The following is a 27,891-nucleotide window of genomic DNA, read 5'->3' as shown; positions in this document are numbered from 1 at the left end:
CTCTCTGCCCCAGAGTGTGGTGGAGGCTCCTTCTTTGGAGGCCTTGAAGCAGAAGCTAGGTGGCCATCTGTCAGGGGTGCTTTGAATGCAATTTTCCTGCTTCTTGGCAGGTTGGGGTTGGACTGGATGAGGGTCCATGACGTCTTTTCCAACTCTAGGATTGTATGATTCTATGAGCTGTTCAGCAGTGGAACTCTCTGCCCCAGAGTGTGGTGGTGGCTCCTTCTTTGGAGGCTTTGAAGCAGAAGCTAGGTGGCCACCTGTCAGGGGTGCTTTGAATGCAATTTTCCTGCTTCTTGGCAGGTTGGGGTTGGACTGGATGACGGTCCATGAAGTCTTTTCCAACTCTAGGATTGTATGATTCTATGAGCTGTTCAGCAGTGGAACTCTCTGCCCCAGAGTGTGGTGGAGGCTCCTCCTTTGGAGGCTTTGAATGTGGAAAGGCACCCAAATGAGGTGGAAAGGAGGCCACAAAGGAGAGAATAGAAGCAGACGCATCTTTACTGGAATCGTGAAAGGGAATCAGCTGCTGGTGACACAACGGAGGGCTTCTCCACGCAAGCGCTTTGTACAGCACGGGAAGACAGCGGTGCTAAGCTCATCCCCCAAACTCTCCCCACAGAGCTATGCCCAAACTGGCCCCCCAAACATGTGGGGAAAGGCGTCCCCCCAAACCTCATACACCACAAGGCAGGAGCCTCCCTTGGACGGGGACCCCTTTCGATAGCAAAGCGCAGGAGGTGTCTCTGCTGGGCCAGGAGGACGAAGGCGGGCCAGGCGCTCTTGGGGTGGGAGGCTTTCGAGAAGCAGCGTCCGCCCCATAGCCTGCACGTATTGGGGGGTCTCTCGAGTCAGAATGGGGTGCCCCAAAAGGCCTCCTCCTCTCTCTCCTCCCAGGTGCAGGCTGCCCACCACCAATCAGGTACAGATAGGCCCAAGTCGCTTTGCTTATGGCGGGCGTCCAGGGCAAAAAGTCCACCTTCGATTTCCAAAAGAGAGAGCCTCCCCGGCTACATGAAGTCATCGGAGTCGTTGCCATCCTGAGGAAGGAAGCACAGGGGAAAGCACTGATGTGGGGAGGTCATGGAGGACTGGTAACAACAAGGTCCCTAGATCCCACATCATCATCACCACCACCACCATCATCATCATCATCATCATCATCATCATGTTTATGTTTGTTTGTTTACAACATTTATATGCCACCCTTCTCACCCCGAAGGGGACTCAGAGCAGTTTACAAGGTATATATACATACAATACATTATTTATATTATTTATATTATTTATACCCTGACTTTTCCCTCCACAAAGAAGACTCAAAGTGGCTTTCATGGCACCTAGGCCATAGAGTAGGCACGGGTAAACTTGAGCCCTCCCGCCAACTGTTTTGGATTACTGGGTGTTAGGAATTGTGGGACTTGTAGTCCAAACACTTGGAGGGAGGGCCTAAGTTTGCCCATGCCTGCCATATAGACACAGAGCTGAGCTAGAACAGTTGGGGGTAAACTTGAGCCCTCCCGCCAAGTGTTTTGGACTACTGGGTGTTAGGAATTGTGGGACGTGTAGTCCAAACACTTGGAGGGAGGGCCTAAGTTTGCCCATGCCTGCCATATAGACACAGAGCTGAGCTAGAACAGTTGGGGGTAAACTTGAGCCCTCCCGCCAAGTGTTTTGGACTACTGGGTGTTAGGAATTGTGGGACTTGTAGTCCAAACACTTGGAGGGAGGGCCTAAGTTTGCCCATGCCTGCCATATAGACACAGAGCTGAGCTAGAACAGTTGGGGGTAAACTTGAGCCCTCCCGCCAAGTGTTTTGGACTACTGGGTGTTAGGAATTGTGGGACGTGTAGTCCAAACACTTGGAGGGAGGGCCTAAGTTTGCCCATGCCTGCCATATAGACACAGAGCTGAGCTAGAACAGTTGGGGGTAAACTTGAGCCCTCCCGCCAAGTGTTTTGGACTACTGGGTGTTAGGAATTGTGGGACGTGTAGTCCAAACACTTGGAGGGAGGGCCTAAGTTTGCCCATGCCTGCCATATAGACACAGAGCTGAGCTAGAACAGTTGGGGGTAAACTTGAGCCCTCCCGCCAAGTGTTTTGGACTACTGGGTGTTAGGAATTGTGGGACTTGTAGTCCAAACACTTGGAGGGAGGGCCTAAGTTTGCCCATGCCTGCCATATAGACACAGAGCTGAGCTAGAACAGTTGGGGGTAAACTTGAGCCCTCCCGCCAAGTGTTTTGGACTACTGGGTGTTAGGAATTGTGGGACGTGTAGTCCAAACACTTGGAGGGAGGGCCTAAGTTTGCCCATGCCTGCCATATAGACACAGAGCTGAGCTAGAACAGTTGGGGGTAAACTTGAGCCCTCCCGCCAAGTGTTTTGGACTACTGGGTGTTAGGAATTGTGGGACGTGTAGTCCAAACACCTGGAGGGAGGGCCTAAGTTTGCCCATGCCTGCCATATAGACACAGAGCTGAGCTAGAACAGTTGGGGGTAAACTTGAGCCCTCCCGCCAAGTGTTTTGGACTACTGGGTGTTAGGAATTGTGGGACGTGTAGTCCAAACACTTGGAGGGAGGGCCTAAGTTTGCCCATGCCTGCCATATAGACACAGAGCTGAGCTAGAACAGTTGGGGGTAAACTTGAGCCCTCCCGCCAAGTGTTTTGGACTACTGGGTGTTAGGAATTGTGGGACGTGTAGTCCAAACACCTGGAGGGAGGGCCTAAGTTTGCCCATGCCTGCCATATAGACACAGAGCTGAGCTAGAACAGTTGGGGGTAAACTTGAGCCCTCCCGCCAAGTGTTTTGGACTACTGGGTGTTAGGAATTGTGGGACGTGTAGTCCAAACACTTGGAGGGAGGGCCTAAGTTTGCCCATGCCTGCCATATAGACACAGAGCTGAGCTAGAACAGTTGGGGGTAAACTTGAGCCCTCCCGCCAAGTGTTTTGGACTACTGGGTGTTAGGAATTGTGGGACGTGTAGTCCAAACACCTGGAGGGAGGGCCTAAGTTTGCCCATGCCTGCCATATAGACACAGAGCTGAGCTAGAACAGTTGGGGGTAAACTTGAGCCCTCCCGCCAAGTGTTTTGGACTACTGGGTGTTAGGAATTGTGGGACGTGTAGTCCAAACACTTGGAGGGAGGGCCTAAGTTTGCCCATGCCTGCCATATAGACACAGAGCTGAGCTAGAACAGTTGGGGGTAAACTTGAGCCCTCCCGCCAAGTGTTTTGGACTACTGGGTGTTAGGAATTGTGGGACGTGTAGTCCAAACACCTGGAGGGAGGGCCTAAGTTTGCCCATGCCTGCCATATAGACACAGAGCTGAGCTAGAACAGTTGCTTTCATGGCATCTAGGGCATAGAGTAGGCATGGGTAAACTTGAGCCCTCCCACCAACTGTTTTGGACTACTGGGTGTTAGGAATTGTGGGACGTGTAGTCCAAACACCTGGAGGGAGGGCCTAAGTTTGCCCATGCCTGCCATATAGACACAGAGCTGAGCTAGAACAGTTGCTTTCATGGCATCTAGGGCATAGAGTAGGCATGGGTAAACTTGAGCCCTCCCGCCAACTGTTTTGGATTACTGGGTGTCAAGAATTGTGGGACTTGTAGTCCAAACACCTGGAGGGAGGGCCGAAGTTTGCCCATGCCTGCCATATAGACACAGAGCTGAGCTAGAACAGTTGCTTTCATGGCATCTAGGGCATAGAGTAGGCATGGGTAAACTTCGGCCCTCCCATCAACTGTTTTGGATTGCTAGGTGTTAAGAATTGTGGGACTTGTAGTCCAAACACTTGGAGGGAGGGCCTAAGTTTGCCCATGCCTGCTATATAGACACTGAGCTGACCTAGAGGCCCTAGAACAGTGTTTCTCAACCTGGGGGTTGGGACTCCTGGGGGGTCATGAGGAAGTGTCAGAGGGGTTGCCAAAGACCATCAGAAAACACAATATTCTCTTGGTCATGGGGGTTCTGTGTGGGAAGTTTGACCCAATTCTATCCTTGGTGGGGTTCAGAATGCTCTTTCATTGTAGGTGAACTATAAATCCCAGCAACCGCAACTCCCAAATGTCAAGTTCTATTTTCCCTAAACTCCAGCAGTGTTCACATTTCGGCATTTTGAGTATCCATGCCAAGTTTGGTCCAGATCTATCATTGTTTGAGTCCACAGTGCTCTCTGGATGTACGTGGACTACAACTCTAAAATTCAAGGTCAATGCCCACCAAACCTTTCCAGGATTTTCCCTTGGTCATGGGAGTTCTGTGTGCCAAGTTTGGTTCAATTCCATCATTGGTGGAGTTCAGAATGCTCTTGGATTGTAGGTGGACTATAAATCCCAGCAACTGCAACTCCCAAATGTCAAGTTCTATTTTTCCCAAACTCCACCAGTGTTCACATTTGGCCATATTGAGTATTTATTCCAAGTTTGGCCCAGATCCATCATTGATTGAGTCCACAGTGCTCTCTGGGTGTAGGTGAACTACAAATCCAAAAGTCAAGGCCAATGCCCCCCCAAACCTTCCAGTGTTTTCTGTTGGTCTGGACCTACCTGGTTGGAGGACATGTTCTCCGTCTTCATTAAGGACGAGTAGCTCCTGCAAAAGAAAACCAAACATACGGTAGCTTGGAAGCAATCCATTTCCACCATTTCTCGTTCTAATAAAAAGGGATCTGTAGGCATTCAAAGCAAGATTTAACAACTCACACATCCTAATACTCCTGGTCAGTCGGAAGGCCGAACAGGGTCTAGATTTGCAGCTTGAGAGTTCTCCTGGACTCATTGCTGAGCCTGGAGCCCCAGGTCTTGGTGGTGGCCGGGAGAGCTTTTGCACAATTAATACTTGTGCACCAGTTGTGCCCATACCTTGGGAAGTCAGACTTGACCATAGTAGTCCATTCTCTTGTTACGTCTTAGAATCATAGAATCCTAGAGTTGGAAGAGACCTCCTGGGCCATCATCCAGTCCAACCCCATTCTGCCAAGAAGCAGGAATATTGCATTCAAAGCCCCCCTGACAGATGGCCATCCAGCCTCTGTTTCAAAGCTTCCAAAGAAGGAGCCTCCACCACACTCCAGAGCAGAGAGTTCCACTGCTGAATGGCTCTCACAGTCAGGAAGTTCTTCTTCATGTTCAGATGGAATCTCCTCTCTTGTAGTTTGAAGCCATTGTTCCCTTGCGTCCTAGTCTCCAGGGAAGCGGAAAGGAAGCTTGCTCCCTCCTCCTCCCTGTGGCTTCCTCTCACATATTTATACATGGCTATCATGTCTCCTCTCAGCCTTCTCTTCTTCAGGCTAAACATGGCCAGCTCCTTAAGCCGCTCCTCATAGGGCTTGTTCTCCAGACCCTGGATCATTTTAGTCACCCTCCTCTGGACACATTCCATCTTAGAGTCAATATCTCTCTTGAATTGTGGTGCCCAAAATTGGACACAATATTCCAGACGTGGTCTAACCAAAGCAGAATAGAGCATGGGGAGCATGACTTCCCTAGATCTAGACACTAGACTCCTCTTGATGCATGCCAACATCCCATAGGCTTTTTTTGCTGCCACATCACATTCCTGGCTCATGTTTAACTTGTTGTCCACGAAGACTCCAAGATCTTTTTCGCACGTCCTGCTCTCGAGCCAGGCATTGTCCCCCATTCTGTATCTTTGCATTTCGTTTTTCCTGCCAAAGTGGAGTATCTTGCATTTGTCCCTGGTGAACTTCATTTTGTTAGTTTTGGCCTTTCATCTCTCTAATCTGTCAAGATCGTTTTGAATCCTGCTCCTGTCTTCTGGAGTATTGGCCATCCCTCCCAATTTGGTCCTGTCTGCAAACTTGAGGATCCTGCCTTCTAGCCCTTCATCTCAGTCATGAATGAAGATCCTGAACAGGACTGGGCCCAGGACAGAACCCACCTGATGGCCCTCTGCTCGTCACTTCTTTCCAGGATGAAGAGGAATCCTTGGGGAGAATCACCCTCTGGGTTCGTCCATTTAACCAATTACTGATCCATCTCACCGTAGTTTTGCCTAGCCCACATTGGACTATTAATAAAGTGCAGCACCCAGGAGAGGGTCAGGCAAACTGGACTGTAGTTCTTGCCCAGATGCCAACCCCTGGAGCCCAATTTGGGCACATTTTGCCCTGAAAAAGCATCCCTTGCCTCCATATGCATCTAAGCTGCCAGACAAGAGCTTTCTGCACGAATCCCTGCTGGCTACAAGGCGCCAGACATGGATTCTGGATCCTGGCACAGAAATGCTGTTGTTAAAGAGTTCACTGTGAGGTCATTTGGCAGGCTCGGAGGAAAAACAAATGGGCACTGGGCACCTATATAGAAGGCAGAATCATCAATTTTGCAGACGACACCAAATTGGGAGGGATAGCCAATACTCCAGAAGACAGGAGCAGGATTCAAAACGATCTTGACAGATTGGAGAGATGGGCCAAAATTAACAAAATGAAGTTCAACAGGGACAAATGCAAGATACTCCACTTTGGCAGGAAAAACGAAATGCAAAGATACAGAATGGGGGATGCCTGGCTCAAGAGCAGTACGTGTGAAAAAGATCTTGGAGTCCTCGTGGACAACAAGTTAAACATGAGCCAGGAATGTGATGTGGGGGCAAAAAGAGCCAATGGGATTTTGGCCTGCATCAAGAGGAGCGTAGTGTCTAGATCTAAGGAAGTAATGCTACCCCTCTATTCTGCTTTGGTTAGACCACATCCGGAATATTGTGTCCAATTCTGGGCACCACAATTCAAGAGAGATATTGACAAGCTGGAATGTGTCCAGAGGAGAGTGACTAAAATGATAAAAGGTCTGGAGAACAAGCCCTATGAGGAGCGGCTTAAGAAGCTGGGCATGTTTAGCCTGAAGAAAAGAAGGCTGAGAGGGGATATGATAGCCATGTATAAATATGTGAGGGGAAGTCACAGGGAGGAGGAGGGAGCAAGCTTGTTTTCTGCTTCCTTGGAGACTAGGACGCAAAGGAACAATGGCTTCAAACTACAAGAGAGGAGATTCCATCTGAACATGAGGAAGAACTTCCTGACTGTGAGAGCCGTTCAGCAGTGGAACTCTCTGCCCCAGGGGGAGTGTGGTGGAGGCTCCTTCTTTGGAAGCTTTTAAACAGAGGCTGGATGGCCATTTGTCAGGGGTGATTTGAATGCAATATTCCTGCATCTTGGCAGAATGGGGTTGGACTGGATGGCCCATGAGATCTCTTCCAACTCTATGATTCTATATTATTATTATTATATTAATATTATTATTATTGAGCCTGCTACTCAAGACGACTGCCTGCCTGCCTCCTTTCCTTGCATCAAACACACAAAGAAATAAACAACCAAACAGGGACAAGGGCTGTTGCCTTGCTTCAAGTTTCCCAAGGCCTCCCTCACCTGAGCTCCTCCATCTCCTTCTTCTTCTTCATCTCCTCCTTCTCCTTCTTCTTCATCTCCTGGATCTGGGCCTTCTTTTCGTTCCTCTCCTCCCGGTCGCGGGATTCCTTCTCGGCCGCCAGGTCCGGGAAGCGCTCCACTTTGGTCTTCTCTAGGCGGTTCAGGATCTCGTTCACCTTCTTCTCCACCGTTACTGTCTTCACCTTCAAAAGGGAAATACCTGCCATCAACCCAGCTCACCCAGAATGGGAATGGGATCAAGTTCAAAGGCCCACAAGAGCGCACTTGTTGTCCTCCATCCACCCCTCTTCCCATAGACACATCCTTAAGAAGGATGGATATATATATATAGCAGCAATGAAACTGAGGGTGAGTTGTCTACTTAGACCGCATCCCTGAAGGGGAACCTGTTACAGTAAGTTGTAGCAGGATCAAGTGTGTGTTAAAAAAAACCCCTTATGATGTTAATTATTATGTGCAGCTGGTAATGTAGGTCAGCCAGCATGTTTGGGCCACACCTGGTGGAGTATAACTGTATGGATTTTGGAATAGTTTGGAGAAACAATAATTATGTGCAGCTGGTAATGTAGGTCAGCCAGCATGTTTGGGCCACACCTGGTGGGGTATAACTGTATGGATTTTGGAATAGTTTGGAGAAACAATAATTATGTGCAGCTGGTAATGTAGGTCAGCCAGCATGTTTTGGCCACACCTGGTGGGGTATAACTGTATGGATTTTGGAATAGTTTGGAGAAACAATAATTATGTGCAGCTGGTAATGTAGGTCAGCCAGCATGTTTGGGCCACACCTGGTGGGGTATAACTGTATGGATTTTGGAATAGTTTGGAGAAACAATAATTATGTGCAGCTGGTAATGTAGGTCAGCCAGCATGTTTGGGCCACACCTGGTGGGGTATAACTGTATGGATTTTGGAATAGTTTGGAGAAACAATAATTATGTGCAGCTGGTAATGTAGGTCAGCCAGCATGTTTTGGCCACACCTGGTGAGGTATAACTGTATGGATTTTGGAATAGTTTGGAGAAACAATAATTATGTGCAGCTGGTAATGTAGGTCAGCCAGCATGTTTGGGCCACACCTGGTGGGGTATAACTGTATGGATTTTGGAATAGTTTGGAGAAACAATAATTATGTGCAGCTGGTAATGTAGGTCAGCCAGCATGTTTGGGCCACACCTGGTGGGGTATAACTGTATGGATTTTAGAATACAGTTTGGAGAAGCAATACGCTACTCTGAGTAAGAGAAGCAATATACTGGAATGCGGCTATGCTTTAACAGCGATGCTCTTTGCTATGGTGGAATAACTATTTACTCAAGGTTTATGTTTTGCTCTCTCATTTGAATGAAGAAGCCTTATTCTGTGTTACTTACATGGACTATGTAAGTTTGTCGCACTTTGATTTTGTATGCAACACTGCAAGTTTTTGCCTCTGCTGATAAGAGTACAGTTTTTCTGTTCCCTTTTCCTCTTGCCTGTGTGTCTTTTGTATTGGACTTGGCTAAAATTCGCTTCTGCGCAACAGAACCCCATCCCCAGCAGGACCTTACCCCCCAACCAGAGGCGGGGAGGCCTCTTACTGTACTTTTATGCTAATGCTCTTATGTTAAGCTGCTTTGAGTCTCCTTTGGGAGAGATAGAGCAGGGCATAAATATAATAATAATAATAATAATAATAATAATAATAATAATAATAATTATTATTATTATTATTATCGGCACACTGGGTGCAGTGCTTCAAGACCTTGGCCTGCACTTAAAAACAATTGGTGCTGACAAAATTACCCGCTGTTAGCTGCAAAAGACCATCCTACTTGGATCTGCACACATTATTCGCCGATACATCACACAGTCCTAGACACTTGGGATGGGTCCGACGTGTGATTGAATACAAAAGCCAGCTTAGTGGTCTTGTTTGCTGTGTACTAATTTTGTTGTGTATCAAATAACAACAACAACACTGCCCACAAAAGCCAGCCATGTGCAAGTCATTTGTATCAACAAAGCAGCCCCAAGCAACCTCTCCAGAAGCCTTCTCTAACCATCTACACTGACCATTTAACACAGTTTGAAGGCAGCTTCCAATTGTACTGCCTCAACAATAAACACCCACAAAAGCTTGCAAAAGAAAGACCTGCGCTTGTGTCATCACTGTCCAGGCCTCAAACTGGTTCCAGGATTCCCCATATAATCATCCGCACAGCCCAACCACTTTCTCCAGTATCGGTTCTAAACTGACGTTAATGGATGCGCTCCTGGTGCCTTCCAGAAGTCCTGAAGGCCTCAGTGTGAGAAATGCCTGAGTCTGAGAGGGTTCTCAGTGTGAGAAGGCCTCAGTCTGAGAGAGCTCTTAGTGTGAGAAGGCCTCAGTGGGAGAAAAGCCTCAGTCTGAGAGAGCTCTTAGTGTGAGAAGGCCTCAGTGGCAGAAAGGCCTCAGTCTGAGAGAGCTCTTAATATGAGAAGGCCTCAGTGGGAGAAAGGCCTCAGTCCGAGAGAGCTCTTAGTGTGAGAAGGCCTCAGTGAGAGAAAGGCCTCAATCTGAGAGAAAGGCCTTATCTGAGAGAGCTCTTAGTGTGAGAAGGCCTCAGTGGGAGAAAGGCCTCAGTCTGAGAGAGCTCTTAGTGTGAGAAGGCCTCAGTGGGAGAAAGGCCTCAGTCTGAGAGAGCTCTCAGTGGAAGAAAGGCCTCAGTCTGAGAGAGCTCTTAGTGTGAGAAGGCCTCAGTGGGAGAAAGGCCTCAGTCTGAGAGAGCTCTTAGTGTGAGAAGGCCTCAGTGGGAGAAAGGCCTCAGTCTGAGAGAGCTCTTAGTGTGAGAAGGCCTCAGTGGGAGAAAGGCCTCAGTCTGAGAGAGCTCTTAGTGTGAGAAGGCCTCAGTCTGAGAGAGCGCTTAGTGTGAGAAGGCCTCAGTGGGAGAAAGGCCTCAGTCTGAGAGAGCTCTTAGTGTGAGAAGGCCTCAGTGGGAGAAAGGCCTCAGTCTGAGGCCTTTCTCCCACTCAGTCCCAACGGAGCAGAAGAATGGCGCTGCAATGCACCTGGAAGGCACCTGTTGGTGAGAGACTCATCTGTGAGCCTGGAAACTGTGCTGTTACATCACACTGGCTGAAATACAGAACATTATTCCTTCTGACAAAGCCAATTCCTGCCTGAGGTCTCCTTAAGGTCATCCTCTGCCTCCCCCTCGGCCCACCCGGGGTCTCCCGTCTTCCTTCCCTTTGTTTCCTTCCTCTTCCCGCTGGGTCTCCTCCTCCGCTCCCTGCCTCTCCACTTCACAGCAATGGAACAGCGGATGCTACGTGCTCCTCAGAGGTCTCCACCCAAAGGACCTCTCCTCTCTTCATGCAATTCTTTCCCTTCTTTTCCTTTTCCTCCCTTTGCATCTACTAAAACTCTATTTCGAAGAGTTGTGGGTTTCAATTACTCCCCCCTTTGAATTGCAACGTTAAGATGAATTTACAAGAATCTGAACCAAAATGGATAAATTGCTAATACAGGCATTGCTTTTCAATATATTGGTCTCTATTTAGCAGGAGATGAAATGCAAGGAAGTAGAAAAAGAAGGATATATAGTTGTGTTTGCCTGGGGAAGGGAAAAAGGTAGTTGTATAAGGTTCTTTTTTTAAAAAAAATCTTTTTTTTAAATTTTAAGCAAGGTTAATTTTGTATTGGATCTTTTAGCTTTATTTTTTTTTTTTTAGTTTAATCTGTGTCTTTTGTCAGAAATATTTAAAAATAATAATAATAATAATAATAATAATAATAATAATAATAATAAACTTTATTTATATACCACTCTATCTCCCCGGGGGGACTCAGGGTGATTTCCAAGCAACAACATCAAAACATACAGAGTCACAACATGAACAAAAAATAACATTAACAGCAACATAAGCATGGAATTACCCAAATTAATTAGGTATTTTAAAGTATGAAAATGTGAGTCAAGCACTGAAAGGGTTAAATGGATGAAACGACTCAGCAAAAGCTGTAGTTCTACATAAGCAGGTGTGCCTGTAGCTTAGGAGGCCTCAGTGTTAGTTCGCCTCAATGAGAAAGGCCTCAGTCTGAGAGAGCTCTCAGTGTGAGAAGGCCTCAATGGGAGAAAGGCCTCAGTCTGAGAGAACTCAGTGTGAGAAGGCCTCAGTGGAAGAAAGGCCTCAGTGGGAGAAGGCCTCGGTAGGAGAAAGGCCTCAGTCTGAGAGAGCTCTCAGTGTGAGAAGGCCTCAGTGGGAGAAAGGCTTCAGTCTGAGAGAACTCAGTGTGAGAAGGCCTCAGTGGGAGAAAGGCCTCAGTGGGAGAAAGGCCTCAGTCTGAGAGAGCTCTCAGTGTGAGAAGGCCTCAGTGGGAGAAAGGCTTCAGTCTGAGAGAACTCAGTGTGAGAAGGCCTCAGTGGGAGAAAGGCCTCAGTCTGAGAAGGCCTCAGTAGGAGAAAGGCCTCAGTCTGAGAGAGCTCTCAGTGTGAGAAGGCCTCAGTGGGAGAAAGGCCTCAGTCTGAGAGAGCTCTCAGTGTGAGAAGGCCTCAATGGGAGAAAGGCCTCAGTCTGAGAGAACTCAGTGTGAGAAGGCCTCAGTGGAAGAAAGGCCTCAGTGGGAGAAGGCCTCGGTAGGAGAAAGGCCTCAGTCTGAGAGAGCTCTCAGTGTGAGAAGGCCTCAGTGGGAGAAAGGCTTCAGTCTGAGAGAACTCAGTGTGAGAAGGCCTCAGTGGGAGAAAGGCCTCAGTGGGAGAAAGGCCTCAGTCTGAGAGAGCTCTCAGTGTGAGAAGGCCTCAGTGGGAGAAAGGCTTCAGTCTGAGAGAACTCAGTGTGAGAAGGCCTCAGTGGGAGAAAGGCCTCAGTCTGAGAAGGCCTCAGTAGGAGAAAGGCCTCAGTCTGAGAGAGCTCTCAGTGTGAGAAGGCCTCAGTGGGAGAAAGGCCTCAGTCTGAGAGAGCTCTCAGTGTGAGAAGGCCTCAGTGGAAGAAAGACCTCAGTCTGAGAGAGCTCACAGTGTGAGAAGGCCTCAGTGGGAGAAAGGCCTCAGTCTGAGAGAGCTCTCAGTGTGAGAAGGCCTCAGTGAGAGAAAGGCCTCAGTCTGAGAGAGCTCTTAGTGTGAGAAGGCCTCAGTGGAAGAAAGACCTCAGTCTGAGAGAGCTCACAGTGTTAGTAGGCCTCAGTTTGAGAAGGCCTGGTGTGAGAAGCTTTGATGAGAGGAAGCCCCAGGTTGAAGGCCTTGTGTGTGAAGCTCCAGTGTGAAGGCTGCTATGTGTAAAGTTACTGTGTGAAGCTCCTGTGTAAGTTCGGTGTGAGAAGCGGCTCTGTGAGAGTGAAGTTGTTTATCTGCATGGGAAAGAAGCCCAGCGTGGAAGCAAAGAAGGAAGTATAAAAAACTTTATTTGTGTCGTAGAAACCTTGTTATTGTAAATAGTGCAACCATATTATTTTGCTACTAAGAAAAGCCTCCTATGGAAGGGATAACATTGGTGTGTGTGTTTTGTCCTTTTTTATCACTTTGTGCTGGGTCATGCTACTAATAAGTTACTCTGCTGCGCATTTATGAGGAGGGCATTTTGTTAATAAGCCCATTTGCCCAATATCTTTTTTTTATCTTATTTTGATTTATTGTGAAAATTGCATTTTTGCTCACACTGAGAGCTCACTGAGAGCTCTCTTAGACTAAGGCCTTTCTCCCACCGAGGCCTTCTCACACTGAGAGCTCTCTCAGACTGAGACCTTTCTCCCACTGAGGCATTATTAAAGGAGTGTAATATTAAGAAAAAGGAATGGTATAACTTCTAATACAATGTTTTTGGTGATGCCTAAAACCATTCCATTTATTTATTTATTTATTTGCAGCATTTCTATTCCGCCCTTCTCCTCACCCCGCAGGGGACTCAGGGCGGATTACAGTGTACACATATATGGCAAACATTCAATGCCAATTTTGACATACAACATATACAGACATACACAGAGGCTATTTAACTTTTTCTGGCCGCCAGGGGAGCTGTCGCTTTCATCGTCCATCTGCGACACTGATGAAGCACTTCCACATTCCCCGCATGCTTCCCTACTGGAATGCTTTGCTGGAGTCTTCTTTATGGCTTCATAAATCAATTAATTTAGCCTCCCCACACTTTAAGGTGGTACCTAATTTTCCTACTTGACAGATGCAACTGTCTTTCGGGTTGCAAAGGTCGACAACAGGCTACACAATTGGTTGGAAACCCACTCCAACCTGGGTTGGCTTCGAACTCATGACCATTTGGTCAGAGTGATCTTAATGCAGCTGACACTCAGCCAGCTGCGCCACAATCCCTTAGTCCTATGAAAATAATTTCACAGCATCATTCTTAAATAGAAACAAAAACTGGTTCTGCCTTGGGAACTGCTTTGACTCAATGCTATGGAACCCTGGGAGTTGTAGTGTGACAGGGTCTTTAGCCATCTCTGCCAAAGTGTGCTGGTGCTTCACCAAACTACAAGTTCCAGGAGGCCACAGCAGTGAAAAGCGGTGTCCAACCATACTCATGCTACAACTATACTCATGTTACACTTGTAACTCCTAATTCCTATGGACTGAGAACACACGCTCCCCACCCCCTGAAATCAGGCCAGCGGCCCAAATGCTAAGAGGGGGACTTCCTGCCTTCGTTTGATTGAAGACACATGTATCAATCCAGGCGGGGGAGTCCAGGCATCTGATGTCACTGGAAGGAGTCGGTTTCTCCACGTTCCAGAGATGGCATCACTTGCCTGAGGCAATGCAGGAAATGTGCGGAATGGCTGAACCGCATTCCTCAGGAGACTTGCACAAAAACACCAGCGAGGCTAACCCAGTCCTCCCAAATCGCAAGGTACAAGCCAAGGCTCCCCCGCACTGGTTTCCTTGTGGGCCAGAGTGGGAGAAGAGAAGAGCCCGAGCCCCAGAGGAGAGAGCAGAGGGAGGCACTTACGTCCTTCTGCCGGTAGAACCCGATCTGCCCCACGTCCATGTCCCCCGTCTTCTTCAGGTTGCTCCACGGGGTGTACACCACGTTGACGTTGTTCATCTTGCAGCCTGTGAGTCAGAAAGAGCAGCCAGGGTCCGGATTTTGTTTGAAGTCAACCATCTGTCCTGACATTCAATCATTATGGCCAGAATTCTTTCAACGGTTAACAATGCAACACCTGCAGCCATTCCCCCCACAAGACTCCACCACAAAAAATGTTGTGCAGATAATCAGTGATTGATCTGGCACAAGTGAACCGCAAAGCGAGCAAGGCTTTGCCAGCTCCTGACAAGCTGGCCTTTATAGAACAAAAAGGAGAAGGGGGACTAAAATGGAAGAGGGCGACTCAAATGATCAAGGGTCTGGAGAACAAGCCCTATGAGGAGCGGCTTAAGGAGCTGGGCATGTTTAGCCTGAAGAAGGCTGAGAGGAGACATGATAGCCATGTATAAAGATGTGAGAGGAAGCCACAGGGAGGAGGGAGCAAGCTTGTTTTCTGCTTCCCTGGAGACTAGGACACAATGGAGCAATGACTTCAAACTACAAGAAAGGAGATTCCATCTGAACATGAGGAAGAACTTCCTGACTGTGAGAGCCGTTCAGCAGTGGAACTCTCTGCCCCGGAGTGTGGCGGAGGCTCCTTCTTTGGAAGCTTTTAAACAGAGGCTGGATGGCCATCTGTCAAGGGTGCTTTGAATGCAATATTCCTGCTTCTTGGCAGAATGGGGTTGGACTGGATGGCCCATGAGGTCTCTTCCAACTCTATGATTATAGGATTCTATGAAATGGAATGCACAGCCTTAGAACGAGTTGAAACAGTACATTTGTAAGGGATCTTGTAGTCTTAGGAGACCACAAACAAACCTGTCAGCAATGTGATAAGTACATACATACCTACAATACATACAATCCTAGAGTTGGAAGAGACCTCCTGGGCCATCCAGTCCAACCCCATTCTGCCAAGAAGCAGGAATATTGCATTCAAAGCATCCCGACAGATGGCCATCCAGCCTCTGCTTAAAAGCTTCCAAAGAAGGAGCCTCCACCCCACTCCAGGGCAGAGAGTTCCACTGCTGAACGGCTCTCACAGTCAGGAAGTTCTTCCTCATGTTCAGGTGGAATCTTCTTTCTTGTAGTTCGAAGCCATTGTTCCATTGCGTCCTAGTCTCCAGGGAAGAAGAGAACAAGCTTGCTCCCTCCTCCCTGTGGCTTTCTCTCACGTATTTATACATGGCTATCATATCTCCTCTCAGCCTTCTTCAGGATAAACATGCCCAGCTCTTCAAGCCACTCCTCAAAGGGCTGGTTTTCCAGACCCTTTATCATTTTAATCGCCCTCCTCTGTTGACATTTCAATTTGTCAACATCTCCCTGCATGGGAAAAAAATGGGGTTGGACTAAATGGCCTTTGGGGGTCCCTTCCAATTCTAGTACAAGGTGATCATAGAATCATAGAGTTGGAAGAGACCTCATGGGCCATCCAGTCCAACCCCATTCCGCCAAGAAGCAGGAATATTGCATTCAAATCACCCAGTCAGATGGCCATCCAGCCACTGTTTAAAAGCTTCCAAAGAAGGACCCTCCACCACACTCTGGGGCAGAGAGTTCCACTGCTGAACGGCTCTCACAGTCAGGAAGTTCTTCCTAATGTTAAGATGGATTCTTCTTTTTTGTAGTTTGAAGCCATTTTTCCGCATCCTAGTCTCCAAACTGGAGTGTGTCCAGAGGAGGGCGACTAAAATAATCAAGAGTCTGGAGAACAAGCCCTATGAGGAGCGGATTAAAGAGCTGGGCATGTTTAGCCTGAAGAAGAGAAGGCTGAGAGGAGATATGATAGCCATGTATAAATACCTGAGAGGAAGTCATAGGGAGGAGGGAGCGAGCTTCCTTTCTGCTGCCCTGGAGACTAGGATGTGGAGCAATGGCTTCAAACTATAAGCAAGGAAATTCCACCTGAACATGAGGAAGAACTTTCTGACTTAGAGGGCTGTTCAGCAGTGGAACTCTCTGCCCTGGAGTGAGGTGAAGGCTTTGAAACAGAGGCTGGATGGCCATCTGTTAGGTGTGCTTTGAACACAATATTCTTGCTTCTTGCAGAATGGGGTTGGACTGGGTGAGCCATGAGGTCTCTTCCAACTCTAGGATTCTATGATTGGCTGAGCCTGCTCGGCAGAAGGGAACTGAACTGGATGGTCCTTGGGAGTCTCTTCCTACTCTACAGCTCTATGGCTCGACATCCTTCTGCAGCAAAGGCCATGTTCAGCGCAAAGCAAATGGGCTCCAGATGTGACCAGGAGGGCATGACCTCCATAGGGAGGCCTTCCGCCCTTCCCCTCCCTGGTTTAGGCAGCCACAGGGAAGTCCTGCCAGGAATCATTGCTCCCCCCCCCCCCCCCACAAACGCCCAAGGCCTGGGAGACCTTCCCAAATGCCGTGGCCGCTGTCCAGCAGCTACAGTCACGCAAAGGGAGCCCGGCACACGCCAGGGGTTCCCATCCGTTCCCCGCTTTGAGATATGAAGTAAGCCTGTCCAGGGAGGAGAAGAAAACAAAGGCATCTCAACTAGATTGCAGGCTGTTCCAGTTCTTGGGACAACAAAGAGAAGGGCCACCCCCCACAAATGAAGTCCTTCCACTGGGTTCCTGTGAGTTTTCCAGGCTGTATGACCATGTTCCAGAAGCATTTGCTCCTGAAGTTTTGCCCACATCGATGGAAGGCATCCTCAGAGGTTAGGGGTCTGTTTGGAAGCTGCTGTCTGGCCATATTTCAGAAGCATTCTCTCCTGATGTTTCACCCACATCTATATTTTATTATTTATTTATTTACTGTATTTCTATACCACCCTTCTCAGCCTGAGGGAGACTCAAGGCGGTTTACAAAACGGCACAATCTGATGCCACAATAATATAAAAACAGGTAAAAGCATATAGGTAAGGTAAAGGTAGTCCCCTGACATTAAGTCCAGTCATGTCTGACTCTGGGATGTGGTGCTCATCTCCATTTCTAAGCCGAAGAGCCAGCATTGTCCGTAGACACCTCCAAGGTCATGTGGCCGGCATGACTGCATGGGGCACCCTTACCTTCCCACCACAGCGGTACCTATTGATCTACTCATATTTGCATGTTTTCGAACTACTAGGTTGGCAGAAGCTAGGGCTGACAGCTGAAGCTCACGCCGCTCCCCGGAATCGAACCTGCGACCTTTTGATCAACAAGCTCAGCAGCTCAGTGCTTTAACCCACTGCGCCACCGGGGGCCCATACATAAAATTCCATAAACCGTAAAATCAATAAAAGCATAAATCCCCCGCATCTCAATACCAAAATCGTTATCCGATCACAATTGTCCAGTCGTTCCGAGGTCAAGAAGTTATCTGCTACACTGCATTTGAGAAAGCCTGCTCACAAAGCCAGGTTTTGACTTTTTAACGAAATATTAAGAGGGTGGGGGCCATCTAATGTCCCTAGGGAGGGTGTTCCACAGCCGAGGGGCCACCACTGAGAAGGCCCTATCTCTCGTCCCCGTCAACCGAACCTGTGAAGAAGGTGGGACCGAGAGCAGGGTCTCCCCAGAAGATCTTAAATTCCTAGATGGTTCATAAGGAGAGATGGCGGAGGATGGCTGCCACAGATGTGGGAGAAAAGTCAGGAGAGAATGCTTCTGAAAGCCCATGGCCAGAAAGCCCAGAAAACTGATAGCAACCCAGAAGTCTTTTCTACTTTCTGCAACTGACTTTAAAGGGGGGGGGGGGCTTCTGTTCCTACAGGTTCCCAAACTCTTTCCAGGGTTCTCTCGGTTCCCCCAAGAATCCATTTGTACAAAGTGAAGGTGATCTTACCTTGAATGCTGTTGGCCTTCACAAGCTGCGCACAGTCTATCAGCACCTCCTTTGGGATGTCATCTATCGTCTGGCCCTGGAAGGGAACAAAGAGAATGGGAAAAGGGTAAAGCGAAAGCAGGCCCATTCCCAATTCCCTCACCAAACTACAACTCCCAGGTTCTAGAAAGTTAGAGAAATCTACCACTCGGAAGGGAAATTTACTCTTAGAAGAGTTATTATCGTGAGGGCACGGATAACAGGAGTGAAGAATATACAAAAAGAAAAAGTGTTTGGCCAATTAATAGCGTGTGCACAAATCGTTTTAGTGAGGGGCTGGAAAGATAAAACAAAATGGACACAGACTAATTGGTAGAAGTATATCGTTAATATGTTAAATGTGGAAATAACAAATTGCAAATAGCGTCTATATAAATAAAAATGCAACACATAATGGGTTGTGGTAGGTTTTTTCGGGCTGTATGGCCATGGTCTAGAGGCATTCTCTCCTGACATTTTGCCTGCATCTATGGCAAGTATCCTCAGAGGTAGTGAGGTCTGTTGGAACTAGGAAAAAAGGTTTATATATCTGTGGAATGACCAGAGTGGGACAAAGGACTCTTGTCTGTTGGAGCTAAGTGTGAATGATTCAACTGACCACCCTGATTAGCATTTGATGGCCTGGCAGTGCCTGGGGCAATCTTTTGTTGAGAGATGATTAGCTGTCCCTGATTGTTTCCTCTCTGTTGTTTTGCTGTTGTAATTTTTAGTACTGGTAGCCAGATTTTGTTCATTTTCATGGTTCCCTCCTTTCTGTTGAAATTGTCCACATGCTTCTTGTGGATTTCAATGGCTTCTCTGTGTAGTCTGACATGGTGGTTGTGAGAGTGGTCCAGCATTTCTTTGTTCTCTAATAAAATGCTGTATCCAGGTTGGTTCATCAGGTGCTCTGCAGAGAAGCCTTCCTTCCTTCGTTTTTTTTGCTTCTATCCTCTCTTTCCTTCCCTCTCTTTCTCTCCTTCTTTCGCTCCTTCTTTCCTTCCTTCATTCTCTACCTCTTTCCTTCCTTCCCCCCTTTTTTCCTTTCTTCCTTCTCTACTTCTTTCCTTCCTTCTCTCTTTCCTTCTTTATTTCCCTCCCTCTTTCTCTCTCTTTCTTCCCTTCTCTCCCTCCCTCTTCCTTCCCTTTTTTCTGTATCATCATTTAGCTTTTCGTCATGTCACTTTTTGGGGAGTTTTAAGTCCTTTTCGCTGTTTTGGGGATTTTTTTATGAGTGATGGTCACTTGTTGGTCTGTTAGGAGTATTGTGTCCAAATTTCGTGCCAGTTTGTCCAGTGGTTTTTGAGTTATGTTAATCCTACAAACGAACATTACATTTTTATTTATATATATATAGATTATTATTATTAGTAGTAGTAGTATTATTAGTATTAGTATTATTCCGCTCTATCTCCCTGAAGGGACTCATAAGCCCCCATTGCCAACTTGTCCAATGGTCAGGAATTCAAGGGGTCATAAGTTTGACTCCACTGCAATAGATGACCACGAACCGACATGACAAGCCGAAGATTGAGGGGGGGAGCCTTTACCTTCTGCAGCCGGAGGTAGACATGCGCAGAGGAGAGCTTGTCCACATGAAACCTGCAAAACACAATGCAGATGTGAATAGCACCATGACTTCAGCCCCAAAGAATGCTCTCCATAGATACCAGCTGGCACCAGAGCACCGGCCTTTGAATGCATGCATGTTTTGATAGTGGGAAGGGGGATTTTGATGGCTTATCAAGCTCACATCTCCAAGCAACTGTGCACCCAGCCAGGAGAAGAGGAAATTGAACAGCTGGAGGAAAGAGCTGCACACACACACACACACACACACACACACACATATATATGGGATAAGAACAGAGGCAAAGACCACAGACTCCCTCTGGTGGCTCTCATGATGGAAACAAGGCAAAGCTGGGTTGCTGTAATGCTCAGGTGGCCCAAAAGTGACCCTGGGTAGAGTGACCTGCCTTTACATCATTCCCACCAGTGCCCAGCCAAAAATGCAGCCCTATCAATTGCTGAGGGGACAAAGGGAGAGATATTCCTTCAGCTGGATTCTTTCCACATTTGGGAAAAGCAAAGCTATTGACGTTCTGGGCTAAGGTGAAAGTACATTACTGGCCTGCCAAGACTCTCATGAGTCTCTCTGGAGCAAGGATAAAGCCAGCTGGACTTGAAAGAGGGAGAAAACATAAGGATGGACAACTCAACTATATGTATTTTTGTAAATGTGTGTCTATATATATATATATATAGAGAGAGAGAGAGAGAGAGAGAGGACAAAGCAAACACAGAAACCCAAGACTACAGCTGGAACTGGAATATAACTCAAACCTCTTTTTTAGCTCCCTAGAAATTAACCAAGAGACATGATGATGATGATGATGATGATGATGATGATGATGATGGTGATGATACTTTATTTATACCCCACCACCATCTCACAGAGGGTCTCTGGACAGCTCACAAAGCACTCAAGGTGCAAACACGCAAAATACAAAAAGTGCAAAAACAATACCACAAAAATTGTCGAAGGCTTTAATGGCTGGAATCACTAGGTTCTTGTGGGTTTTTTCGGGCTATAGGGCCATGTTCTAGAGGCATTTCTCCTGACGTTTCGCCTGCATCTATGGCAAGCATCCTCAGAGGATACCTCTGAGGATGCTTGCCATAGATGCAGGCGAAACGTCAGGAGAAATGCCTCTAGAGCATGGCCCTATAGCCCGAAAAAACCCACAAGAACCTAATACCACAAAAGCAACAACAACCAACATAAACATCACAACCCTCCCCCCAGTAAGCTTTTGTAGACCAAAGGTGCATTTATACTAATAATATAATATATTGTATATACATATAATATTTATAATATTATAATGATATGCAATATAATACTACTAATATGATATTATAACTATATATTTTTTACATGTAACATTCTAATAATATTACAGTATAATGGTATAGTACAATATAGCAATATATAATATTATTTATTTATTTATTTATTTACCTGACTTATATCCCGCTGTTCTCAGCCCAAAGGCGACTCACAGCGGTTCACAACAAATACGAACAGCAAAAATTCAGTGCTACAGTATAAAAACAGTTAACAACCTAACACATTACACAATTAATTAGCAGTTACTACAATACCCATTCACTGTCGTCTCATCATCAAAAACATGTTCCAGATTCGTCATCCATTGTTCCATTCCAGTGTTCATTAACCAATCATTGCACTAATTATTCGAACGCCTGCTCAAACATCCAGGTCTTCACTTTTTTGCGGAATACCATTAGAGATGGTGTTAGTCTAATGTCCGTAGGAAGGGCGTTCCACAGCCGAGGAGCCACCACTGAGAAGGCCCTATCTCTCGTCCCCGCCAGACGCGCTTGAGAAGCAGGCGGGATCGAGAGCAGGGTCTCCCCGGAAGATCTCAAAGTCCTGGTGGGTTCATAGGCAGAGATGCGGTCAGATAGGTAGCGTGGACCGGAACCGTTTAGGGCTTTAAAGGCCAACGCCAGCACTTTGAATTGAGCCCGGTAGCAGATCGGTAGCCAGTGGAGTTAGCACAACAGGGGGGTTGTATGCTCCCTGCGCTCTGCGCCTGTTAAAATCATGGCTGCCGAGCGTTGGACTAGTTGGAGCTTCCGAGCTGTCTTCAAAGGCAACCCCACGTAGAGAGCGTTGCAGTAGTCTAAACGGGATGTAACCAGAGCGTGGCCAAGTCAGATACTAATACTGATATTGTGCTATGCTAATAATATATTGTGTGTGTATATGTGTGTGTGTATATATATATATTATTTATTTATTTATGTAAGCCGCTCTGAATCTCCTTCGGGGTGAGAAGGGCGGCCTATCAATGTTGCAAATAAATAAATAAATAAATAAATACATTTACACTGTAGAATCCATGCAGTGTGACACTGCTTACATTTCCATGGCTTATGCCATGCAGTTTGGTGAGACACCAACACTTCCTGGTTAAAGTTCTTGTAAAACTTCAACTCCCATGATTCTGTCGCCTTGAGCCATGGCTCCCAAAGTGAGTTCAAACTGCTTGGGTTCTACCACAGGTCCTGGTAAGGAACAAGGGTGGATTTAACAGGCAGGGCATGAGGCCCCACGGAGCACCACCCCTTCGGTACTCACCAAATATCTTCTACCCAGCCATATTTTATAAGGTCTTCATCTGCAAGAAAACACAAGACACACCATGAGCCTCAAAAGACACCTGGATTTCCCAGGTAAGACTTAATATACAGTATAGGCCAGGACTTCTTACACTTCTCCCACTCGTGACCCCTTTCCGCCCAAGAAATACTGATGTGACCCAAGGTATATAACTATATAAAATAGGCACAAAAATCAAACATTTACTGATAATAAATCAGCATTTGCAAGGCTTGCTAAACAAGTCCATTTTTTCTTTATGTGAAGCATTTTCCACTGAGCTGGCTGTAAACACCAATCATTGTTGTAAATGAGTGGCATTCAGAAAACTTTTATTTTGGCCAAATTTTTCGAGACCCCAACACAGAGGGAAGGGGACAGTTAGGCCAGAGCCCAAGCTGAAAAGAAACAACACAGTGCCAAACTTTCAAAACACATCCAAACGTTCCACTAAATTGGAAAAGGAGCTCCCGGTGGTGCAATGGGTTCAACCCTTGTGCTGACAGGACTGAAGACCGACAGGAGCACAGATGAGCTCCCTCTGTCAGCTCCAGCTCCCTATACGGAGACATGAGAGAATACTTCCACAAGGATGTAAAACACCTGGAATATTGTGTCCAATTCTGGGCACCACAATTGAAGAGAGATATTGACAAGCTGGAATGTGTCCAGAGGAGGGCGACTAAAATGATCAAGGGTCTGGAGAACAAGCCCTATGAGGAGCGGCTTAAGGAGCTGGGCATGTTTAGCCTGAAGAAGAGAAGGCTGAGAGGAGGCATGACAGCCATGGATAAATATGTGAGAGGAAGCCACAGGGAGGAGGAGGGAGCAAGCTTGTTTTCTGCTTCCCTGGAGACTAGGAAGTAATGGAACAATGGCTTCAAACTACAAGAGAGGAGATTCCATCTGAACATGAGGAAAAACTTCCTGTCTGTGAGAGCCGTTCAGCAGTGGAACTCTCTGCCCTGGAGTGTGGTGGAGGCTCCTTCTTTGGAAGCTTTTAAAGAGGGGCTGGATGGCCATCTGTCAGGGGTGATTTGAATGCAATATTCCTGCTTCTTGGCAGAATGGGGTTGGACTGGATGGCGCAGGAGGTCTCTTCCAACTCTATGATTCTATGATTCTGATTCTATGAAAACATACGGGCGTCCCGTGGGCAACGTTTTTGCAGACGGCCAATTTTCTCACACCAGAAGCGACTTGCAGTTTCTCAAGTTACTCCTGACAAACATATACACAAAACTAGGTTGGAAATGCTCATTCTGGATGCTAGGTTGCAGAATTACTCTCAAGATGAACTTAGCAAGATTTATGTTGGAATATATGCAGATAGGATACTGGTCTTCATGCTCCTTTATTGACAATTCAATACCAGCTCAGCACACAGGTTTCAAGATTTGTGTGCTTATGTGGCTATTGACTTATTAATTTCATAGTATTTTCTTAGGCTAGGAATCCTCAAAGGTGGTTTTTGCCATTTCTTATCTCTGAAACAGCATTTACAGCACCTGGTTTCCTTTGGCCGTCTCACATCCAAATACTAACCAGGGTTCACCCTGCTTAGCATTCAAAATAAAAGGATGTGGTGCCTTTGGGGTATCTAGCCTCCCTCAAATAAGATACCTGGGAATAATTCAGAATATGCAGTTCATTTCCACAAGGCAAGAGCTCAGACAAGAAATGTATAAACTGTTATTAGAACTTTGGAACCAGGATACATATAAGTATTGATATGAATGAGATTATCTTATCTGTTTATTAGGCAAGAGTTTAAATTCAAAAGGCCCATAATGAGTCCCTTTGGGGAGATAGGGCGGTCTACAGATAAAGTTGTTGTTATAATTATTATTATTGACACAAAAGCACAGTATGTCACATTATTGTTATTATTATTATTATTATTACACAATAACACAGGGGGCTGTGATTAATATGTATGCAATTATCTTATTAGTACCTTATTATTATTATTGACACAAAAGCACAGTATGTCACATTATTATTATTATTATTATTATTATTATTATTACACAATAATACAGGGGGCTGTGATTAATAAGATCTTATTATCTTATTATTATTATTATTATTGACACAAAAGCACAGTATGTCACATTATTATTATTGTTACGCAATAACATAGGAGACTGTGATTAACATGTATGCGATTATCTTATTATTATCTTATTATTATTATTATTATTATTATTATTATTATTGCCACAAAAGCACAGTATGTCACATTATTATTATTATTATTATTATTATTATTGCACAATAACAGAGGGGAGTGTGATTAGTATGTATGTGATTATCTTATCTGTATATTAGGCAAGCGTTTAAATTAAAAGGCCCATAATGAGTCCCTTTGGGGAGATAGGGCAATCTTCAAATAAAGTTATTATTATTATTATTATCATTATTATTATTGACACAAAAGCACAGTATGTCACATTATTATTATTATTATTCTAACACAATAACACAGGGGGCTGTGATTAATATGTATGTGATTATCTTATCTGTTTATTAGGCAAGAGTTTAAATTCAAAAGGCCCATAATGAGTCCCTTTGGATATTATTATTATTATTATTATTATTATTGACACAAAAGCACAGTATGTCACATTATTTTTCTAGCCTCTACAGAGATACTCGCTGGAACACCTCAGCAAGCAAGAGTCCAAAAGTGGCAGGCTCAAACCCAGAACCTCAACCAATGGCTGATACCAAATGAGAGACTCCCCCCTGGGCACACAGAAAACTGGGCGACTTGGAAGGCGCTGAACAGACTGCGCTCTGGCACCACGAGAAGCAGAGCCAACCTCAAGAAATGGGGCCACAAAGTGGAATCCACAACATGCGAGTGTGGAGAAGAGCAAACCACTGACCACCTGCTATAATGGAACCTGAGCCCTGCCACACGCACAAGGGAGGACCTTCTTGCGGCAACACCAGAAGCACTCCAAGGGGCCAGACACTGGTCAAAGGACATTTAACCAACTACCAAGCTTGCAAACTCTGTTTTGTCTGTTTGTTAAAAAATTGTTTAAAATGTAATACAATAGTCTGGTTGATACTGACACTTTAAATAAATAAAATAAATTATTATTATTATTATTATTATTGACACAAAGACACATTGTATCAATATTATTATTATTATTATTATATTGCAATAACAGCTGTGATGATTCACATCAAGCTACTCTATGTACTGTACTTCTTTTAGTGTTACAAGCCTGTTTAAGAGGGGAAGGCAGGCTATAAATAAATATTACAACAATAATTATAAAGGAAAATGGACCCTGAGGTAGCTGATGAGTTCCCAAAGCATGCGGAATAGTCATCTTGATCAAAGATAGCTTTCTGCCAGTCCAACTTCTAGGAGCAACAGCCAATGAGTTCTTAAAGGAGACTCACGCCTCATCCCAAGGTTCAAATTGTAAATAAACACACATGAAGCTGGCTCCACTTGCCAGGCACGATCACTGGACTTCCATACTTACTTTCATATTTATCCTTTCCCATATAAATTGTATAAGGAGCAGAAACAACTAGGGGGGAAACAAAAGGAAAACAAGATGAAAGTTTCAAAACAAAGTTGTGAACAGGGACACAAAGTTCTTGCAAAGGGGAAAAACAAACAACACATCTCAAAACATAATATCACTTTACCGTACTCTTTTCCTGAGGGGCTTTAAGGCTGCAGCTCAATAGCACTGAAGCCTCGAGCAGGGACCCCTTTTCATCCCTGGGAGTCCTTCAGATCTTTCCCCAAACAATGTCACTGAAAAGGGGGCACCAAAATTAGTCAAGGCATCCTCTTCCACCTTAAGTGTGTGAGAGGAAGCCACAGGGAGGAGGGAACAAGCTTGTTTTCTGCTTCCCTGGAGACTAGAACGCAATAGAACAATGGCTTCAAACTACAAGAGAGGAGATTCCATCTGAACATGAGGAAGAACTTCCTGACTGTGAGAGATGTTCAGCAGTGGAACTCTCTGCCCCTGAGTGTGGTGGAGGCTCCTTCTTTGAAGGTTTTTAAACAGAGGCTGGATGGCCATCTGTCGAGGGTGCTTTGAATGCAACATTCCTGCTTCTTGGCAGAATGGGGTTGGACTGGATGGCCCATGAGGTCTCTTCCAAGTCTAGGATTCTAGGATACTAAGGAATCTGGGGCAGAGAGTTCCACTGCTGAACGGCTCTCACAGTCAGGAAGTTCTTCCTAATGTTCAGATGGAATCTCCTTTCTTGTAGTTTGAAGCCATTGTCCCATTGCGTCCTAGTCTCCAAGGAAGCAGAAAACTAGCTTGCTCCCTCCTCCTCCCTGTGGCTTCCTCTCACATCTTTATACATGGCTATCATGTCTCCTCTCAGCCTTCTCTTCTTCAGGCTAAACATGCCCAGTTCCTTAAGCCACTCCTCATAGGGCTTGTTCTCCAGACCCTTGATCATTTTAGTCGCTCTCCTCTGGACACATTCCAGCTTGTCAATATCTCTCTTGAATTGTGGTGCCCAGAATTGGACACAATATTTCAGGTGTAGTCTAACCAAAGTGGAATAGAGCATGGGGAGCATGTTCTCCAGACCCTTGATCATTTTAGTCGCCCTCCGCTGGACACATTCCTATGAGGAGTAGCTTAAAGAGCTGGGCATGTTTAGCCTGAAGAAGAGAAGGCTGAGAGGACATATGATAGCCATGTATCAATATGTGAGAGGAAGCCACAGGGAGGAGGGAGCAAGCTTGTTTTCTGCTTCCTTGGAGACTAGGACGCGGAACAATGGCTTCAAACTACAAGAGAGGAGATTCCATCTGAACATATGGAAGAACTTCCTGACTGTGAGAGCCGTTCAGCAGTGGAACTCTCTGCCCCGGAGTGTGGTGGAGGCTCCTTCTTTGGAAGCTTTTAGACAGAGGCTGGATGGCCATCTGTCCGGGGTGATTTGAATGCAACATTCCTGCTTCTTGGCAGAATGGGGTTAGACTGGATGGCCCATGAGGTCTCTTCCAACTCTTTGATTCTATAATTCTATAACTTCCTGACTGTGAGAGCCGTTCAGCAGTGGAACTCTCTGCCCTGGAGTGTGGTGGAGGCTCCTTCTTTGGAAGCTTTTAGACAGAGGCTGGATGGCCATCTGTCAGGGGTGATTAGAAGGCAATGTCCCTGCTTCTTGGCCGAATGGGGTTGGACTGGATGGCCTGAGGCTGTGAGGAATTCTGGGAGTTGGAGTCCCAAACACCTGGAGGGGAGGCCCAAGCTTGCCTAGCCTAGTGTGATGCTGGCCCTGCTCCTCCTCCTCCTCCTCCTCTTCTTCCCCCCAAATGCTCTCCTTCCTTACCGGTGGAGGTGAAGTAGAACACCATGGCAACGGGGCCCTCGCGGGGCTCCTTCGAGTCCGCCGTGGAGACGCCAGACAACCTCTTCCGCCGGAAGTGACGCTCCCCCTGTGTAGGAAGGAAGGC

General features: G+C 46.3%; 1 protein-coding gene across 1 annotated transcript; it reads right to left on the bottom strand.

The window, feature by feature from the left end:
- Positions 1–483: 483 nt before the first annotated feature.
- Positions 484–27,880, bottom strand: CCDC25 (coiled-coil domain containing 25). The gene is made up of 9 exons (XM_067471319.1): positions 27,768–27,880; positions 25,937–25,984; positions 22,407–22,446; positions 19,786–19,837; positions 18,218–18,293; positions 14,344–14,447; positions 7,399–7,601; positions 4,556–4,601; positions 484–1,040 (listed from the first exon to the last, which is right to left on the bottom strand). The coding sequence occupies exons 1-9, from the start codon at positions 27,790–27,792 to the stop codon at positions 1,011–1,013; spliced, it is 624 nt and encodes a 207-aa protein (XP_067327420.1). The 5' UTR covers positions 27,793–27,880; the 3' UTR covers positions 484–1,010.
- Positions 27,881–27,891: the final 11 nt, after the last annotated feature.

The sequence above is a fragment of the Anolis sagrei genome, chromosome 1, assembly GCF_037176765.1.
Source record: "Anolis sagrei isolate rAnoSag1 chromosome 1, rAnoSag1.mat, whole genome shotgun sequence".
NCBI classification, from domain to species: Eukaryota; Metazoa; Chordata; class Lepidosauria; order Squamata; family Dactyloidae; genus Anolis; species Anolis sagrei.
This window is presented reverse-complemented; position numbering and strand designations above follow the sequence as displayed.

What these genes read in the sequence shown, in the direction of transcription:
- CCDC25 (XM_067471319.1), bottom strand. Translation starts at nt 27,792, where the DNA reads ATGGTGTTCTACTTCACCTCCACCG. An exon ending in GTTCTACTTCACCTCCACCG is followed by an intron (nt 25,985 to 27,767) that starts GTAAGGAAGGAG and finishes TTTCCCCCCTAG; the next exon opens with TTGTTTCTGCTCCTTATACA. An exon ending in GGCTGGGTAGAAGATATTTG is followed by an intron (nt 19,838 to 22,406) that starts GTGAGTACCGAA and finishes TGTGTTTTGCAG; the next exon opens with GTTTCATGTGGACAAGCTCT.